At 35.0% G+C, this 21444-nt stretch overlaps 1 protein-coding gene across 19 annotated transcripts in view; it reads right to left on the bottom strand.

Moving 5' to 3' along the window:
• Nucleotides 1-21444, bottom strand: part of LOC143253396 (RNA-binding protein Musashi homolog Rbp6-like) — a 283959-nt gene that overhangs the window by 82402 nt on the left and 180113 nt on the right. For all 19 annotated transcript variants that reach the window (XR_013029559.1, XR_013029557.1, XR_013029558.1 and 16 more), the window contains exon 7: nucleotides 17341-17389. Coding sequence is in view for 16 of the 19 variants with exons in the window: in XM_076507214.1 (XP_076363329.1) it covers nucleotides 17341-17389 (49 nt within the window). In the remaining 3 variants the exon portion in view is untranslated. The remainder of the gene's footprint in view (nucleotides 1-17340; nucleotides 17390-21444) is intronic.

Genomic DNA, 21444 nt, shown 5'->3' with positions numbered 1-21444 from the left:
TAACCGTACTGGTATGGTTTAATGTATCTACTGTCTACGTAAAGAACGCCGGCATCCCGGTTTTCATAGTCAACTGGATAAAACTGTTTACTTTGTACCTATGATCATGAGGTACTGTATCAGTTTTACACGTTTGGAAATGGGGAACACGTCTGATTTCACATACCCACACAAACACTTATAAATATATGTTAATAAATTTGATAACCTAACTTCTCCAACATATGTATATGTATAAATATAAGCGAAACGTCCGAGAGCTTATAACACTAGATTCAGGATTCGATCCTTATGGTGGGCAAAACGCAGAAAGCCCACTGTGCAAATTGGCATTTAATCCAATCAACAAAGCAAAACAACGCTTCTCTGATCTCTATATCTTCCTCTCTGTTTTTCCATCCGCCCATCTATCTAGATATTTTCAAATGCGACTTTCTAATACAAATGTGCAAATTCTATAAAGACAAAGAAAGTTTATAGACCTCTTTGTTGGTGAGCAACAGAGGAAACTTCCCATAGATTTTGAGGAGAAATTAAAGAGTCCAACGTTTATTTTCAAAGTTATTAGCGGAAGAAGTCATCCAGTGAGGAGACAACTCCATTTTATGGTTATTTCAAGTATCAGTCTAAAGCTGAAAACTATATTACCATTACTTAGACATTGAATAGATGGTTTTAACCATTAAGAGAATTTTCTGTCACGGAATTCGACCAAATCCACGGCAATCCATTATTTTCATATTTTCACTTGTGCGCTCATTTCTACGTATAAATTTCACAGTTGCACATCATGGAAATGGTTAGCGTCTTTTTTGTTTTAACGTGTCCTGGTAATTTCGCAACAAGAGAGAGATAAAGTGAATGTTACAAGAGTGTAATGCGTAGAGAAAGCAACGCATATAACTTAAATGAGCCTGAACGAGGCCTAATGGTTAGCGTAACGGATTCGAGATGTGTGCGATATGAGATTGACAGACAAAACTCACAATTCAGATAAGCGTAGCCGAGGTGTGATGCTATCAGAGACATATAGCTCTTTCAGCTGCGAGTGCGTTATAAGAGTGACAGGAAAAATCACTATTCAGATAAGCTTAGTCGAAATGTGATGCCATCAAACACATCTTGCTCTTTCAGCTGTGAGTGCGTTATAAGAGTGTCAGAGAAAACCCATTATTCGAATAAGAGTGTCCGCTTAAGGCGGCGGGTAGTGTCGGTTATTTGTCTTCCCTCGTATCCACAGGTTGAAATTCGCAACAACAATTTCGTACGAAGAATGATAAAAAGCAACACTCACACCATCTTGATTAAAATTTATTTCAAAGTCATCTCAACTGGATCATCCATTAATGAAGTTTTAATTAAAGAGGGTTTATCTATTATAAACGAGCTCCCAACTTTAAATAATAACACAGCTTCATTACAGTCGTGTTTGTTCAGAATAACTCGTATAATTCCTATGAAAACCGATCTATATCTATTCTAATTAATTTTTTCCCATTATTTTACTTCTTTGTTTCTCTTTATCAAATGTCGGAACTTTATAAACTTTGTATCTAATCCTGTCTAATACAGCTTACTGAAGAGTATTTATTTATTTATTTCGTAAAGTTTAAACATTAACTGTTTCTTACCGTCTCTCATGTGTCTTTGTTTTGTTTTGAATTTCGCGCAAAGCTACATAAGGGCTAGCCCTCATTAATTTAGCAGCGTAAGATTAGAAGGAAGGCAGCTAGTCATCACCATCCACCGTCAACTTTTGGGCTAATCTTTTATCAACGAATAGTGAGATTGACCGAACATTATAACGCCCTTTCAGTCGTGGGAGCGGTATAATGTGCTGGTCAATGTTTCTACACATGTGTGTTAAACCGTTTTAAATAAGCCAGTCGATTTGTATTACATCTCAACATGATGGTTAGAAGTAAGACAACAGTACGAAACGTTTGATAATACGTAGAAACAATGAAATACAAATTGAAGTTATCTTCAACATCAAACGTTGAACGTTTAAAATAAAACCCATTTCGGCTTTTGGATCTTAACAGGACGCTAAACGTATGAAATGAATCCTCTTTGAATCGTATGATCCTAATACATCCCACGTGGACCTTACACAATAAGACAGTAACGAAAACTTGAAGCCATGAAGTGTGTCACGAAATGCGCAAATATTGTTTAGAACGATTCACAATATTTTTTTACTTTGTGTGTATATATTATATACTTCAGACTAAGTGATTAATTATTGTACAGCGGTCCGGCATGGCCAAGTGGGTAGGACGCTTGACTTTTAATATGAGGGCTGTGGGTTCGAATCCCAAACATACCCGCCCTTTCAGCCGTGGAGCGTTATAATGTATCAGTCAATAGCAGTATTCCTTTGGCAAACGAGTAATCCAAGAGTTGGCGGTAGATGCCTTCCCTCTAGTCTTACACTGCTAAATTCAGGACGGCTAGCGCAGATAACCTTCGTGTAGCTTTGTACAAAATTCAAAACAAACACAATTGTATTATATATATGTTCAAAACGAGATCTATGACGTAGAGGCCTAACTTATTTTTTTGATTGGCCATAACTTCTGCTGTAGACTGCAGTTTTGCCTATTAAAGGCACATCAGCACAGCTTGGGGCAGCAAACCAAAACAAATACGGTTAGGTCTTTAATAATTACGAAGTGTATGCAAAATTTATGGGGTTGTGAGTCCGTTTCACTTCACCAGTTTAGGTAACCTAAAAAATGACGATCATTTTCTTGACGCATCAACAGGAAGTATTAGAGACAAAAGCTCCACAACTTACATTCATCTTTAGTAGATTCCGAAACCCTCGCAAATGTTTCACGCTAATAAACCGTAATTAATATTATATTATCACCATCAGATGGCACTAAAAAAGAAAGTAAATCTTATTCATTATTTCGTTTGTTTTGAAGTTGGGTACAAAGCTGGACAATCGGCTATCTGTGGTCTGACCACCACAGGTATCGAAACCCAGATTCTAGCGTTGTAAGTCCGATACATCACTGTGCCACTGGGGGGCTTTAATTGGAACTAGCTACGATTGCCCACAAGACTGAAAGCGAAGTTTTTGTTTGTTTGTATTTTGCTGGTAAAAAAAACTAAGGCCTGTAATTTGAGATTGGAATGAATTTTAACCAGAATGTTGACTGAAAAAAAAATAACAACAACAAGTAATCGTCGAAACTAGTTGGCAAAAACTTAGTTTATGAATCAAATTTCATATAAGATAGTATATAAGTGTTTCAATTTTCACACACACATAACAAAACACACATCCGAAATACTCATAATAAGATACACATCTGAAATACACCTGCTAAGTGTTTATGTGGTGCAGTTTATTAGTGCTGTTAGTGTGTTTAAACAGGTGTTCTGAGGATACAAATCTCTGAAGTTTGAAATGGTAAATTAATGGTTATCCTTTAAAATAGGTGTTCTTGTCATATATGAAGGTCAAAGGGATAGGTCAGTTCATGGTAATCCGTTAAAATAGATATTTCTAACATAAAGACACCTGCCGGGTGAAATAGTAGGCTTGTTTTAGATAGTCCATTAAAACTGATGTTTTTAATATGTAGCCATATATCGGTTGGAAACGTATATTTAAAATAATCCGATAAATGGTGCTTTTATTATATATAAACACTTGAAGGTTGAAATGTTGAACTACGAATTAATAATTTCTGACCGACACAGCCTATTATGTGGCCTAATGTCACATGACGTTTAAAAGTATTGGTGTCTTTGATGCAGATATATCACCAATTAATAATTCTATTTGATGTTACGATCAGAGCGACATATTAAATTAATCTGTTAACATAAGAAAAGAAAAGTAAAAACACCATTTTAATAACAGCAACAAATAGGCTAAAAACTAAATATAAAAAAATATAAACTCAAATACACAGCTTGAAGCAAATAACATGGTGATCGTGCATTCATTTCACAGTACAACATTCAAAATCTGTTAATCTTTTTTTTCTTTTTTATGTTAAGTACAAAGAAATATTCAGTGCTGTTATTACTGCCAGTTTCTATCCGTCATGCTTGTTATCATACTAATGTCTACATTGATTATATGCGCAAAAGTTAATATAATTTCAACACTTTGATACACATATTTATGCAAAAAACGGCTCGTTTGTGTTGAGAAAATATTTTACATAGAAGAGCGAACAACGTTTCGACCTTCTTCGGTCATCATCAGGTTCACAAAGAAAGAGGTAACTGACCGGAAGCTGACCACATGTTTGGAAGGGATTGTGTAACTGAGTGTCGGAATGTAGAGGGCGGTATTAGATGTTTGAAAATATAATTTTATTTATTATATTAATATAGGTATAAAGGCGTTCCTTTATATTGGTTTATTTTGGGTTCAAGTTGTTGTATAAGTAAGGCTTCTTTAATTTTGCGTTTGTTTATGTTTGTTTCTTTATTTAGTATTTGAGTGTTTTCTATGGTTATGTTGTGTTTATTAGACTTGCAGTGTTCGAAAACGTGTGAAGGTGACCTTTTATGTTCTTTGAATCTGGTTTCCATTTTTCTACTTGTTTCTCCAATATAGAAGTCGTGGCAGTTATCACATTGTATTTTATAAATAATGTTGGTGTGGTGTTTGTCAGTGTAGTTTTTACATAGTATAGACCTCCGTTTTGTGCCTGGTTTTTGAATAAATTTGGTATTAACTGGAATGTCATATTTTGTTACTAGTTTTTGCCAAATGTTGGTTATTTGTCTGCTGATGTCAGGAATATATGGTATACAGCAGTATATGGTTTCGTGATTTTTTGATTCGTGAGATATATTTACTTCTGTTGGTTGATTTTACTTTCTGTCTAGGTGTGTGCGTATAATGTTTTCTACGGTTTGTGGAGGAAACTTATTGATGTTGATGAAGTATATCCGAGACCCTAACACAACTATAGACATTCCCAGTAACCAATTAGCAACCCTTATAGAATTCACCACGATAAAGACAAACTTCATGTTCAACAACCAAAACTATATACAAACAAATGGCCTAAGCATGGGCAACCCAGTATCACCAGTTCTAGCCAATATTTTTATGACACAAGTTGAAACACAAACAATTAACACAGCATTACATCCACCACTATACCGGTACAGATATGTAGATGACACGGTTGCGGGATTCAAATCTACAGAACACATACTTAATTTTTTCAATCACATTAACTCTATACATCCCAACATTAACTTCACATGTGAACAGGAAGAAAGCAATCAAATATCATTTCTTAACCTCAAAATTACAAGAACCGATACACAATTTAAAAGAGAAATCCACCGAAAAATGACCCATACTGGACTATACATTTTTGGGACTCAGCACATGAAACAAAACAAAAACTCAACATACTAATAAACCAAATAAACACAGCTATAAAACTATGCTCACCAGATAAAATTAACGATGAATTAGACAAAATAAAACAATACTTGTTTTACAAGTCGATTACTGCAGATCTTTTCCAGAACATTCCCCGAGTCGTTTTCTGCTGTAATACATACATGTGGACGGTTTTTTGTGTCTTTAATATTAATTGGAACATTATATTTAATATTGTGTGTTTAACACTGATCGGTTTCATTTATAACGGACAACTTTTGCTCATAGTTATCCAACTAATTCGACTTTGGGTAGTTAGAATTCGTAAAACGGGGAAGCAGAATTCAACGAAAACGTAAGGTTGCATGCGTGTCCAATATGCGTGGAATGCTAATCGTATTACCCCTCATGTCGCCCACATCATTCTCACATTAGAAAACCACTTAAAATTCACAGGCCGTGTCAAACTGAAAGATCCGCGTTTTAAAAGGAACGTTTTCGCCACCAGATGTTCCACAGGCACTGCGGAAGCTAAGGAAATGCAGCGTCAAAGTTTTCACCCGTTCAATCTAAAGTATCAACCTTTACAACTTGTTTTTAACCCACCTCGGAAAAGCTGTTTCTATTTTAGCTTCCACGGCCTAATTTTGTATTCAACAGCAGTGTCAGTAAAACTGTATTTATACTGATACTAAACTACTGACTTCTGTTACGTTTCGTTTGTGTTTTTTTACTTTACAGTAGCTGAAACGCGACATCTGTGTTTCATTATTGATACCGAAGAAAAAGTTTGATGGAAATGCTTTGAAAAAAGAAACGAAAAAAAAAAGGTTCCAAAGTTACCCAAACCTTTACTGGGCGTCGTACCTACTATACTACTAACACAATAAGAATAAGCTTACTTAATATTAATAAAAACATATCTAAACTAGGTTATTTTAGAAGAATGTATAAATAAACCATTTGAAGGAAGTATTTATGATAACCTGAGATAGGCTTAACAAAATGTAACTGTGATGAATACCTCCCTTCAGATGGTCTGCGGTTTACAGGTATGGCGCAACTCTACCTAGCTGCGTATTAAGACTGTAATATGGTTTGAAGTTCGCGCAAAGCTACATGAGGATTATCTCTGTTAACCGTCCCTAATTTAGTAGTGAAAGACCAGAGAGAAGACAGCTAGTCATCACCACCCACCGCCAACTCTTGGGCTACTCTTTTCCTTTTACCAACGGATATTGGGATTGACCATCACATTATAACGCCACCATGGTTGAAAGGGTAACCATGTTTGGTGTGACGGGGATTTGAACCCATGATCTTCAGATTGCAAGTCAAGCGCCCTAACCACGTGGCCATGCCAGACCCTGTGATATGGATTGTGCTATGTTTAATTTCTCCGGTATGTAAATTAAATCACTCAACGAGCGCTGTTTAAAATATTTTTTTAAGGAAATCATTATGTCATAACTATTTGAATGTTGTCGTATCTTTACGGCTTTTATTTAAAATTAAACACTAAAAGCGTCTAACTAAGTGAGGGTTCCTAAGCATTTGTCTCCCGCTGGGGCAGCGGTAAGTCTTCGGATTTACAACGCAAAAATCAGGAGTTCGATTCCCCTCGGTGGGCACAGCAGATAGCCCGATGTGGCTTTGCTATAAGAAAACACAGACAGACACAGTCCTAAAGATGGAGTGCGAAATTTCTTATTTATTTTTGACAGTAACGAGACACGGAATCTCAGGTATATAGCTGTACCTTTACACAGTGTACTTTAGTGGTAAGTAAACAAACACGTGACCCTACACCCCAACTGTTTTTTTAATCAACACATGATAGTTTGAGTAAGAATTTTAAATGTAACAATATTTATACATTGCTACGAAAACTGTTAATTCCCCTATTCAGTACGTTTCTAAAATCATTTTTCGGTACTGTATACCAGATGAAATACACCACACAGCAAGATATACGTTACATTACGATTAGCTGTGAGTAAAGAAAAACGAAACAAACAAAATCATAGTTCGTATATGATTGATGTTAGGCTTGTTTAATGGTCAGACTTGGTGATGGCTAACAAGTGTACTACCGGCCATCATTATCATTATTTGTCTCGTGGTAACATTTTCCGGTTCATGTGGAGAATTCGCGTGACGTGAATTCCATCTTATTTCGTTCTTTTCAGAAAGCGACACACCAGATCAGGGCAACTAGTTTAGAAGACAAAATTACCAAATTCTAAGAACTTCCTAGAGGAAGGAAAGAAGAATGCATAACAAGAAGTCAACTACACTATACTCAGTGCTGACAAGGCCTTTCGACAAATACCACGACTTATCACCCCGGCTGGATTACGATAGTATTTGTATATTTTGTATTTATGAGATAGCTACACAAGCCGTACCTAATTTTAAACTATTGACCAGAGAGAAGGCAAATAATGCCTGCTAAGGAACTTTTTTAATGCACCTGCGACTTAAAGTGCGTGGAATATTATGTGCTCCTTTGCAAATTTGGACCTGAAATCCAGATACGATAGATATATTACTTCACATAGAGAGTAAATAAATTATTACACATATATTAATAAACCAGTTTTGTAAAAAGGAAAATAAGAAAGCAAGTCGACTCTGAGCTTGTAGTGTAACAAAATTCAATTTAAACACAGGAAATTTGAAAACAAAGTTCGCACAAGGCATATTTTGTTGAAATACCACGGGCTCCATGTTAAGTGATGAAGTCAGAGCTGTATCTCATCCTAGAGAAAAGTCCCCCGCTAGTACAGCGGTATGTCTACAGATTTACAACGCTAAAATCAGGGGTTCGATTCCCCCTCGGTGGACTCAGCAGATAGCCCCATGTGGCTTTGCTATAAGAAAACACACAAATACACTCCTAGAGAAAAAGGTATAAACTCTGTCCAGGGTGACTCAGTAAGTAGGTGTCGCTGATTCTCGCAGTAAATTTTCCAAGTGCAGCGTTCTTGGGAAACAATAAAGAGTAAAAGAGCGCAGACAGACCTCGTGTAGCTTTGCGCAAAATTCAAAAACAATTAAAGAGTAAAACCAAAACAATATATAAAAAAACAAAGAAACATTAATAACGTTCTTTAAGGTAAAAGTAAGGGGTAGACGAAAACACGGTTACAGTTATGTGCCTTAAGTTAGCAGCAAATGTAAAATACGGTTACAGTTATGTGCCTTAAGTTAGTACCAAATGTCAAATACTGTTATAGTAATGTGCCTTAGCACCAGACCGAAAATATGGTAACAGTAATGTGCCTTAAGTTAGCAACAGATGAGTTGTACCGTAACACAAACTCTGACGTATATTGGAACCAGCTCTTAAAGAAAATCAAACAAAAAACATCTTCCGAAGGTATTTACAAAGCAAACTTTGCTTTATCTGCAATTATTACCTACACATTCCTTATGGTTGACGTCAGTTTCTACTGATGCCAAAAGAAAGACAGTGGTGTATTCCCGCGTTTTTCTAAGAACAGACTCGCCCACAATAAATGAGAGTTAATATAAAAACTAATTTTCAATTTGATTGAATTAGAAGCGTGTATTTTTGTTATTTATAAATAAAGTTAATGTCGTTAAAAAAGAACAAACGTTATGTGTTGAAATAATCTGTACTAATCACCTTCATAAAGGTTACGTGTTGAAATAATCTGCACTAATCACTTTCACATAGGTTATGTGTTGAAATAATCTGCACTAATCACCTCATAAAGGTTATGTGTTGAAATAATCTGTACTAATCACCTCATAAAGGTTATGTGTTGAAATAATCTGCATTAACCACCTCATAAAGGTTACGTGTTGAAATAATCTGCACTAATCACTTTCACATAGGTTATGTTTGAAATAATTGAAATAATCTGCACTAATCACCTCATAAAGGTTATGTGTTGAAATAATCTGTACTAATCACCTCATAAAGGTTATGTGTTGAAATAATCTGCACTAACCACCTCATAAAGGTTACGTGTTGAAATAATCTGTACTAATCACTTTCACATAGGTTATGTTTAGAAATAATCTGCACTAATCACCTCATAAAGGTTATGTGTTGAAATAATCTGTACTAATCACCTCATAAAGGTTATGTGTTGAAATAATATGTACTAATCACTTTCATAAAGGTTATGTGTTGAAATAATCTGTACTAATCACCTTAATAACGTACACCAGTTTTTTTATTGTATGTAAATATATTACGAATAATGTTTTGTGAACTTTACATTTTCACATGGAAAAGTTAACATTCTTACTTTAATATATTACGTTTTTACATTACAAAGAAAGTCATTCACTCCACAAAACGGTTTATGTGGTCACACCATATCTGACTGCCTAGAAAATCCAGAATCATGTGCATTACGTCACTGGGCTTCATGATAGGTTTAGTCGGGAGTGTCCTTGACTTGAGCTTTCCTTCATGTTGGTTATTACGCGCCATCTGCTGTTTGGTTCTAGAGTTTGATTAGGGGCAATGTTTCGCGACGATTTTTCTTAATAATTGTTCTTGTGTTTGTTTCTAGCACATAGCTACACAATGGGCTATGTGTGCAGCACCCACCAAAGGTGTTCGAATGCCGAGTAGTAGCACTGTACGTCTCTAAGTTTACCCTTAAACCATCAGAAGGTTTGTTTGTAGCTAAGCACAAAGTTACACAACGGGGTGTGTTAACTACGGGAATTACTGAAACTCGATTTTTATCCTTATAAGCTCTTAGATTTATCGCTCAGCCATCGAAGCCCAATTACTTTTTAAATATTTGGTAACCTAATAGTACTACTACTGAAGGCGTTTCCCGTTTGTTTGTTTTACCTCAAAGCTACACAGCGAGCTACTTGCGCTCTGTCCACCAAAAGAAATCAAACCCCGGATTTTTAGCGTTCCAATTCTGTGAACCGCTAACCAACTGGAACATATTTATGAACGGATAACATAAATTATCATTCTTACAGAGGACTGACAGAGGGAAAACGTTTATGGAAACGAACCGAAGAGTTTTTAGATTTCGTTATAATCTGTTCTTCATGATTTCACGCTGTATTAATTATAATTATCTAATAATTTTTTTACATCTCTTAGACAGTTTGATTTGTGCACTCAGATCGAAAGATACATTTATCTAGTATTCTATTTAAGACACACCCAGACGTTCGCCGATCAGTGAAGAGTACAAACACACACTTATGGGTGAAGTAATTTGAGCAAGTACAAACCTAAACTGTGGCGAGAGACGTAATAATCAATTTCTTTCTGCTGTAGAGATCTTACACGACCTAGAAAGGTAGGCGTGTTTTAGCCTGCTGCATGCATCTATTTCGCGTCATATGTACGGTACACTTGTCAAGCTTTATACTTGCCACGGCTATAAAGAAGTTTCGTTTTATAATACATTCACTGGATGAAAACACATACACCGCACAGAAATCTTAAATGAATGGAAATAACACACCGTGATCACAAACTACGATCTCAAGGTTCTGTTCAGTGTGTGTGAGGTCTGGTAAACGAAAGAGTTATTACAGCTCTAACACATTTTTTCTGCAACTTCGTGTAAATATGTCGTTATGACTTTTAACAGCTTACCGTGGATAAAGCAGAGGCAGGTTTATATATTGCTATTGTAGTGTATACAGTAGCATTAATAGTTTAGTTTAAGGTGTAAACTTCCAAAGAGTCACACTAAAAAGTTATTAAATTATAGGTATATGATATCAGTATTCTAAAATCTGTAAAAGTCGTGTGTGTGTGTGTAGTGTGCGAACAAATATCAAAACGACCATAAATAATATTATAATTATTTCATTTATTATGATAAACAGAAGCAATTAGAATGGATATGTTTGTTTTATCATAAAATACATAAATCAATATATAGCAGTAGAAGCAGATGAGTAAATTAGGGTAACATGTTTCAATCTCAAAAGATGCCAAACACTTCATGAAGTTATGGTAGAATACTTATTGGAGAAGTGACGGTGTGTAATAGGTTTTTATACAACAGATAATTAACTGTTGTTTTTTAGTGATACAAATCGAACGTACTCAGTTAAAAAGATTAATATGTGACTTGAATTACAATACAAAACCTGAAATTAATGAAGTTAATTAGGATTTATAATAACTATTTGACTAAAGGGAATCCATTATCAATAAAGAACAGGATACAACTACATCATTTCAGAAAGACCCAAGTTATATTCTATACAATAACTATTTCTCTAAAAATAATACACTATCAAGGAAGGACAGGATACAACCAGATCACTTCAAAAATACCAAAGCTATATTCTATATAATAATTGTTTCTCTAAAACGAATACATTATCAATGGAGGACAGGATCCAACCAGATCATTTCAGAAAGATCAAAGTTACGTTCAATCCTCTGAATGTTTATTAAACCTATTGAAAAACGTACAGTTTAACGATACCAAGAATTCGAATTGAAAGCGTTTGAACTGCGCATGTGCAACATTTCAAGAAACCAATCGCAGGTCAAAAACAAGAGAAGATGATGGACTGTTATAAAGAAATAACGTTAAAAATAGTTGTTAAGGCGAAGAGCTGTTGATCTATCGATATCACATTCTAAGTCCTGCATCTTCAGTCCTGCTCTGTTTAAATCAAATAAGTTGACGTGGTACAACTTGTGTGAGAAATTCAGGATTACACATCCACTGTCTATCTTGACAGGATAACAATAACACGTGGATGGAGTGTTTGTGAAACCACTTTTCGTATTCCTTAAATGTCAGTCGCCGGTCACATAAGCCTATTTTATACATCGGGAATGGAGTTTGTTTTCCAGAAACTACGCTAGATTATGTGAAAAAACAACAACCGAAAAACAACCATTTAACACCAAGAGATAACGCTCTCATATGCCAAAAGAAACGTATGCACAACATAGCACGCGCCATTCACCACTCATCGCGTTCATGGCGCGAGATTAGCGTGTCTAAAGATCGGCGGACGTCATCCATCTTCTTTGACGCCCCGTCAGGATTGTGGATATTAGAAATTTCTGCAACAAAACTCTTCTTCCAGACAAGAAGTAGTGAGCTGAGGAGTTTGGAAGATTAGTTAGTAGCGCCCTCAAGAGGGAGTTTAGTATACTGCAAGTTCTCACGTGACTAAACACTTCTAAATGTCACGTTAATATTTAATTACAGTGTTACTGTTCGGATATCTAAAGCTGCGAAAACTACGAATATTTAACACGGATTACATCAGAGTGACGTTCAATGGCAAACGACAACACTTAGATACTGCGAACAATGGGATCTAGTGTTAAGTACAAAAGTTAAGTACAAACTAGTTAATACTTATACCACTAGGATTTTAGTATGTGATGGGGATTCATGAGTACGTCATATACCAAAAATATTGGAAATAATTTGATTATATATACATGTACATAGAAGTACGGTATTAATAGTGTTTGTAATAGCCAATAACACATACAATGTTACATTCATGTAGTTACGTCACAATATTATGATTTTAGTGGTACATAAATACAGGCAACAGTATTACAATAAACGAGTTTTATTCGCCTGTCTAACCTTCATAAGTGTTCGTGTGCCACATCACACTTGATTTCTCGATATAGAAGGAGTCATAAAAGCTAAAATGCATTTATCAATATGGAATAGTTTGATTACTTTCTGCCCATTACGATTTTAGTGACAGGGAAGCAAAAGAGCTCTGAGGGGTGGTGGTACCTTGAAACCTTATAAGTATAGTGAGTGTTTGTATAATAAGCCTAAAGACGTAGTATGGGATCACTTAGACTGGAGCCAAATGTATAAAATGTATCATGAAAGTAAAAATATCGATATTGTTTTAAACTTAAATTTCGTTTCTGAATTAAGCTATTTTCTGTTATGTCACCAACGTTTTCTATAAGAAAACAAACTTCTTCAATCAACAAATATTTTCTCAAGTTTTCTTTAAACGTAAATAAAATCACGACCTATTTTTTCCGTAATGTAACTTTATTAAACTAATATTTTGCTATTGTAGCTTTCTAAGGAGCTATCGATATCTTACAAGTTCAGAAGTTGTAATTCGATTCACGTTTGTGTATGTAATTATCTAATGATTCAAGCTATGAGAACGACCTTTGGTTAAACAGTAATTTTGCACTATTTTACAATGAAGATTAATGTATATGTTATACATTCTGAAGTGCCCGTTCTTTGTCTGGATTATAATAAAAAATGTGCGAGTGAATGCTATGATAAAAAAATCCACAAAAACTTACCTTTCACACAATTTATTTATAACATATTATTGGTATTCATTATTACCCCATACAATTTTTTGTATAAGGTTTGTGAACTCAATATGTGTATAATTAAAATATGTTATATACTGTGCGATGGTCAAGGTGATTTTGTACGAAGAGGTGTGGCCATAGAAGTGGTGGTAGATACTTTTTCTTACCCATTTTCAACACCCAACTATTAATGTTCTTCCACACTGTTTCACGTTATAATTAACTGACGGTCATTGGCCGCAGAAGTGTCTTATGGAATGAAGTTTCAAGGTCACGGATCAAAGTAAGAAGTGGATATAATTCAAGAAATGGCTCTTGGTATCAGCGTTATGGTGTCTGCTTTCGTGTTAACTTCACCTGATTTCATGCATTATTGCAAGAGTGGGGTCCGTTTTCTTTCACTTTATTTCTCCACAGAGACTGTTAGCACACTCTTTGAGATATATAACACGTTATTGTGTCCTCCCCCACGCTGTGTGTATGTGTATACTATGTTATAGAAAATTTAATGTGTGTGTGTGTGGTCCCCTTATAGCAAAGCCACATATAGCTATTTTCTGTGTCCACCGAGGGAAATCTAACCCCTGATTTTAGCTTCATAAATCCTAAAACTTACCGCTGTCCCACCAGAGGAAGGAAAATTAGATAGTTTTTTGTTTGATGTAAGAACGTGATAATTTATATGAATGTAGTTAACATTAACTTATGTCAAAGACAATGAATGTTCAGTAACATCAGTAACGTGGTGGAGGGTTTGTGGACCCCCATTAACATGCCCCATGTTCCAGACTATAATCTCACAAAGTTTGGTTGAAATTGGCCCAGTGACTTAAGAATAGTTAGATAAGGGACAAACAGACATACACAGACTTTTGTTATGTATATGTAGCAATTCTGCACACAGATACAAACTTCCCTGCTTCTTATCAACATCTTATATTAATGTTTCAGTGAAATTAAGCCTCTCTGTTGAATAGCCACGTAAGTTAATCAGAAATTAACTTACCTACACAGTACATAACTCAAAATCAAACCAATAATGAGCGCAGCTAATTAAATACACTGTTCTTAGGTTCTTACTTATTGACATTAAAATGCGTTATTTCCCCAGTTGGATAGTACGCACGCTATTACCGATATTTGTGTAACTTCCCATAAACCGCTTAATATCTTACTCTACAATTTCCAAGTGCAAACCATAGACATAAAGATATCGGCAGGGAATTAGATAGTTATTTGATTGGATGGAATTGTTGTGATTTCAGTTTATTTAGCTTTTTTTTTCAAGACAGAGATTTATTTTAAGATATTGCTGAAAACTAATAAATTTTTTGCTTTTCTTTTGCTGGTAAATGAATCTTAGTCAACTTGAAATTTTTTTGTCAACTTACTTTGGTAGCTGTACAAGAAGGTATGCCTAGCTTCATCGCAATAGTTTCTTGGGCCAGAGGGTTCTCTTTCGTAAACGAAATCTCCTCTTTTGAATTAAAACGTTAAAGGCTTCCATTTCTAAAACAACGTGTTATTTTTCTTCTAACTTCTACATTGTTTGAAAGTCTCGCTGTACGAATATACGTGTATATATACATGTATATATGTGCATATATTTTTCAGATGTTTTATATGATCGGTCAGCGAGACGGGATTTTATCATACACAAACGTGGGACAAAGGTTTGTCCATCACGTGACCGTAGTCGTATTTCCCGGTAGCAGATTTGCACACGTTTTTATAGTCTTTAAATGGCTTTCAGAACTAGTTGGTACGTGCAGTATCAGTATTATTGTGCTTATGTAGGATCATAAAAACGAGCAGTAGGTTTACGCAAGCGTATTCTGCAAAGTTATAGCTGCCTATTAGGTAGACATTTGGTTTAAGAGGAAGAGATAGTCGTTAGGCAAACTTTGCAAGTTTATTTGGTCAAAAGGCAAGGGTGAAAAGATACATTTATTTACTTTTAATTAACACAATTTAGCCCTATAGTAATAAATAATGTTGTATTATTAATTTACCCATATCAATGATAACAATTACAGTTCACTATTTAATCTAGTTGATACCATTTATATATATATACCTGTCGCATTCTAGCTAATCTGATTAGCACTGGTATCTGGCAAAATGCCTCTTCGGCACTAGATATGGCAAATATAGTATGGCTAACATATTCTACCACACTTTGCTTTCATCCTTGGTTTCTTAGAAAACATATTTGTTTACATCAACAGTGTTGCACACATTTTAATGTAAACATATTTGTTTGGCTCAGAAGTATTTAAAAGCATATATATTTGGGCAGATTAATGAAACAGTTGATTGATTCATAACTAACTACATTAATCCAAAAGAACACAATACTCGACTGAACTAGAACATTGCGAAAGTAAAGTACGCCATTCAGGTGTTGTGACACAATACACTATTACACCTGAAGTTATTAGAGTCACTTAACAATACAAACTATACTATACTTATCAGTATTTTTTGTGACATTACATCACAATACTATCATCTCGAACCCTTATATTGGTATAAAGCGAAAGACCACGTCGGCAGTGGTTTCAGACACTATATACCATAAACTAAAACAGTTGACGTAACATATATACTGCTATTAATTTATATATACATATATATTGTTATCACTAAACTATGAGTATAATGAAACTTGATTCCAGAATTAACACATAAAAAGTACTAATACACCAAACCATGTTGTTGTTACGTTAAAGTGAAACAATATAGTAGTGTGATTATGTTACGAAAAAATTGCATCCTTGCAAATTCTGGATGGACATATTGCAAAGGTATGATGAATGTAATACCCTCTGTAAACACAATTTCCTCTGTAGGCAGTTTTCCTTTTCTAAACATACTGCCCAGTTCAACTTAAGTTTTATTGAAGTACCGTAAAACGTAAAATTGCGAAATTTAGGCCTCATAAGATTATATTTACAGAGCAGTAGAATGTATTTTTTTCGACTTAGATAAGTAAATGTTTCAATCGTTTAAACAGAAATGAAATGTGGAATCAACATGAAATATCACATCCTCTTTCAGTGCCTAAGATAAAAATATATGTATATAATTCTTGAAAAACATGAATTAGTTTCATCCATAAACTAAACAGCTTTGGTAAGTCTTGTCAATTTCACCATTTAAAGCTACAGGAAACAACGTTTACATTAACGTCCACAAGTAACATCAGTTCACAACAGGCAGCAATGTTTATGTTGAAAATTACAAGTAATATCAGTTCACAACGGGCAACAATGCTTAAGTTAAAAATCACAAGTAATATCAGTTCACAACGAGCAACAATGTTTACGTTAAAAAATCACAAGTAATATCAGTTCACGACGGGCAACAACGTTTACGTTAAAAATCACAAGTAATATCAGTTCACAACGGGCAACAATGTTTACGTTAAAAATCACAAGTAATATCAGTTCACAACAGGCGACAATGTTTATGCTTAATATTACAAGTAATATGAGTTCAAGACGGAAAACAATCTTTATGTTAAAAAAAACAAGTAATATCAGTCCACGACAAACATAATCAAATCACTCTGTTACACGTGAAAAAAAAAGATTGAGTTAATTCTTAGCTTATTGGTTTGTTTGAAAACAACAGTAACGAGAAAAAGACTTACCTCTATGTCGATTGGTCTGTTTGTCGAACATAAGCATTGCGTCTTCTATCTGTGATGAAAAATAAAATCATAAATAAATAACTGGCGCAGAATGACCAATAACTGTAACTGAATATAACACATTGTTAGGTTTCAGCTCAAAAGTACACAGCGGGCTATCGTACGATTTTTCCACAGCAGGAAATCGATTTCTAGATTATAGAGGTATAAATTCGCAAATTGATTCCACCAGGGGGACGTAGTAGACTGATGATAAGGTCATATGTATTATGTCATATGGCATTTTGGTGTAACTAGATGAGTGAAAGAATGTTTCACTCTTTCCACTCTGACCTTTTGCATCGTCCTTATTACGTCTTCACTCCAATGACATTTAAAATCATAAACAGTGTTAAGTCCTAACGCGCAAGCGCGACTGCTTACGACATACCGAAACACTGCTTAATAATAATAACATAGACGCACTAAAACTACGTCATAATTAGACGTTTTAACCCTTTGATTACAAACACGAGTGCAATGTGCATCGCATTTTATTTAGATTCATAGCACAAGTGTATAATTTCATTACACATATAAAGAACATTATCTTACAGTAATTACAGTTCCCGTTCTAAATGTTCTACGGATAATAACACATAAGTTTGATGTAAAATGTATTTACGTTGGTCACCCAAGTTTGATATATTGGTAACATGAAAGCTGAGTTGTGATTTGGCATGATTACTATAATAGGAATTTGCTAGACAGAAATTTAATGAGATATAAAAACATAAAATGGGTGGTGTCATATTTCTCGTCGATCATGCCATGTACAAGTAGTTTAAAACGTGTGTTAAATACGTACAACACAATGGTCATTCAAGTAGCCGGTGAACGTATGGTGTTTTCTACTGCCACCTGTAATACGGGTCGTTCTTGGCTTATTTTGAAATCTATAAACGTTTTCAAAATGATGATGCGATTAGCTTATTTCGTGTATCAAAGAGCGAACTGTTCATACTTCAAATAAAAACAATACAGGCGGATAAGACAATGTACAACTTTAACAGTTAAACAAAACCCGACACAGCGGGATAAGATAAACGTGGAACGCAGTGTCTGGTATTATAGATAAGGTTCTAACGTTTTCACAAAGATAAAAAAATATATTGATAGAAAACAACAACACGTAGAGGCGATAATTACGCTGCGTTTTATTCTGAGCAAAAGCAAGAGAACCAGTGTCAGACGTTGTGTACGCTTTGTAGCTCTATAAACTATTCGTACGTTTTTTCCTCCTCGCTGATGTTTGTCTTCAGCACATAAATATCGCCAGGTGTCGTTTCATTACACCCAAGCTTCATTCGTTCTCAATCTCCTTAAAGGTGATATCGTTTATGTTCTGTAACTTCCTTTATTCCACCGACACTCTTTACTACACCTAAAGTATCGTTTAGCATACCTTATCTCAGACGCTTTGTGTGATTAAAGTTGCCATGGTGTCAGTTTCTGTTAAGTCGCCCAAAGTCAACGAATCCCTACATCTTATAGAATCTCTTCTAATTTAAATAAAATGTGTTTAACTACAGCGTCATCTATTGTTTATAGACTGTAATGTTATAAAAAATTATTTCTAATCGTATTTCAATATTGTTGAATATTAAAAGAACGAGAACAATAAAGCAAAGAAAACACATACGCACCCACACTCGTACTCTACCTCTGTGCATAAACGTTTACACAAAATTGGGACATAAATATAATTATGTTTAGTAACTACTGCATAAAATGTAGCAGTTGGAAAGGAAATAGACCAATTCTGGAACTTTTATAGACTTGTATTTGTAATTAAATTTTTGACTTTATGGTAAGACTATTAAAGCAACTTGCTGCCGACTCTATTTATGAAATACCAATTATTGAGAGGAAGGCAGTCAATGAACTGTTAGGAGTTGACTTCACCGTTATAACGCGCCTGGCTACGAAAAAATTTCCAGAACGAGTTTAGTGAAGAGATTTTACTTAAGAAGTTTTCAAACATCGCCTGAGAAGTTTTCTCTCCCTTGTGAGTGTTTGACGAAAGGTTTCATATCTTAAAGAACTTAGTTAGTTACCTTCTAACTTTAAGGTGCACAAATATGTTGGTATCTTAAGGTAGAACCAAACATGGTCGTCGTCGACATAAAATATTTTTGAAACTAGAAAAGAAAAAGTATTGAGGAGACAAATAAATAAAGATATGTTACATTTCTGATTAGCAAAATAGTCACATAATATAATTAACAATCCGATCTAGTTTAGAAGATCTCCACAATCTGGTACATAATGTTCTTAACATGCTTCTAAAGTCGTTGTTAGCCATGGAACAGAGCGCGGTCTAGTAAGTGTCATGACAACGGATCAGCCAGTACATCGTTTGCATATCATTAGTGTACGAATGTCCAGGCATATCCACGTTGTCAAAGGTATTCGACTCGTAATCCGGAGGTAGCGGGTTCGAATCCCCGTAACACCATATATACTCGCCCTTTTAGCCGTGGGGGCGTTATGATGTTACAATCCATCTCACTATTCGTCGGTAAAAGAGCAGCCAAGAGTTGACGGTGGGTGGTGATATAGCTGCCTTCCCTATAGTCTTACATATTGTCGTACACTAACGGTTTGGTTTGTTTTGAATTTCGCGCAAAGCTACTATACGCGGGCTATCTAGAGGGAAGGCAACTAGTCATCACAACCTTAAGAGGTTTCCCTAAAACCGGGTCGTTGTTTGTATATATACTGGTCTGGGCGTGGCGTAGATTAGCTAGTAAATTACAGTCAGTAGTGTTTTCTATTAAAAGAGCTAAGTTAAACCTTAGTGGCGGCTGATGGATATCTGTTTTGTGTATGTTCAAAATTAGGAGCTACTATGTCTAAACTCTAAGAGGTCTAAGTCAATAAGATATGCTCCCAGTGGCTCAGCAGAAAGTTTGAGAGCTTATAACGCTAAAAAGTATAAGTTTACAGATACAGATAAGCCCTTTCTCACTTTCTATAACCAATTAATTTTACAGCGTGAACCCTTATGATTTTTTGCATGGCCAGTACAGTTCACACCCTTGTAGAAATTTATGATTAAATTGTGGAATGAAGCAAGTGTTCTGAAATACCACATTAAAGCGTATTTAGATTTGCACGACACATTAGTTTTAACTTTAACCTTTAGCAAGTCAACAACAGGTTGAAGAGGCCAGTGCAGCTCTTTTACAAGTCTCTGTCTAAGGCTAACATTTAATATCTGAAAACTTTCAGATGGGATTCTAACGAACGTTGCTTAATTAACATGCTTCAACCATAGACCCTTGAACGGGGTAATATTCCACATTGTGGAATAAACACATTATGTTTTATAACCAGCAATATCTTATACCGTAACGCATGTTATCCGTATACATTACCAGTTGCAATCAACAATGGTTTGGACGTAATAATTTTAATAGAGAGTTTGATCGCGTAATCATCATTATCCATTGCGTTACCTTAGCAACCAACCACGTGAAGGAGTTACAATGGCATATATTTGTATAATTATCATTTGCATGATCCGGTTTGATTCACCAGCCGTACGACCATGTTATTTCACAGAGTGTTGTGTACGCTTATAAATGTAATCGACACGTTGTATCCATTGGTTCATTAGGACCCTGAGCAATTTTTATAATAATTGTTTTACGCGTACATAACGAATGGAAACTGACAAGGCGAATTGATTTACTACGACGTAATTAGGGTAATTATCAATTTACACGATATATTTAATCCACCGGCCATGCGAACTTAGTTATTACTCAACAAATTTGTATAATTATTAGCGAGTCTTCCACTATAAAAGTATAAATACTGCATGGACGTTTGGCACACTTATATTTTCAACCAATTCATCTAGCTGACATCGAACCAGAAGGCCCAGCCGGGTAAGTCACAATGGCGTTGGAACGCTACGACAACGTCTCAGTTGGAAACGGATTATTTCTATTAAAGATGTACATTTTTATATATTATTTTATGTAATTTTTTCTACAAATAAAAGTAAAAAAAGGTATATATAATAATAATGACAAGTTTCATAGATTCCTGTTTCCA

The sequence above is a fragment of the Tachypleus tridentatus genome, chromosome 6, assembly GCF_004210375.1.
Source record: "Tachypleus tridentatus isolate NWPU-2018 chromosome 6, ASM421037v1, whole genome shotgun sequence".
Lineage (NCBI taxonomy): Eukaryota > Metazoa > Arthropoda > Merostomata > Xiphosura > Limulidae > Tachypleus > Tachypleus tridentatus.
This window is presented reverse-complemented; position numbering and strand designations above follow the sequence as displayed.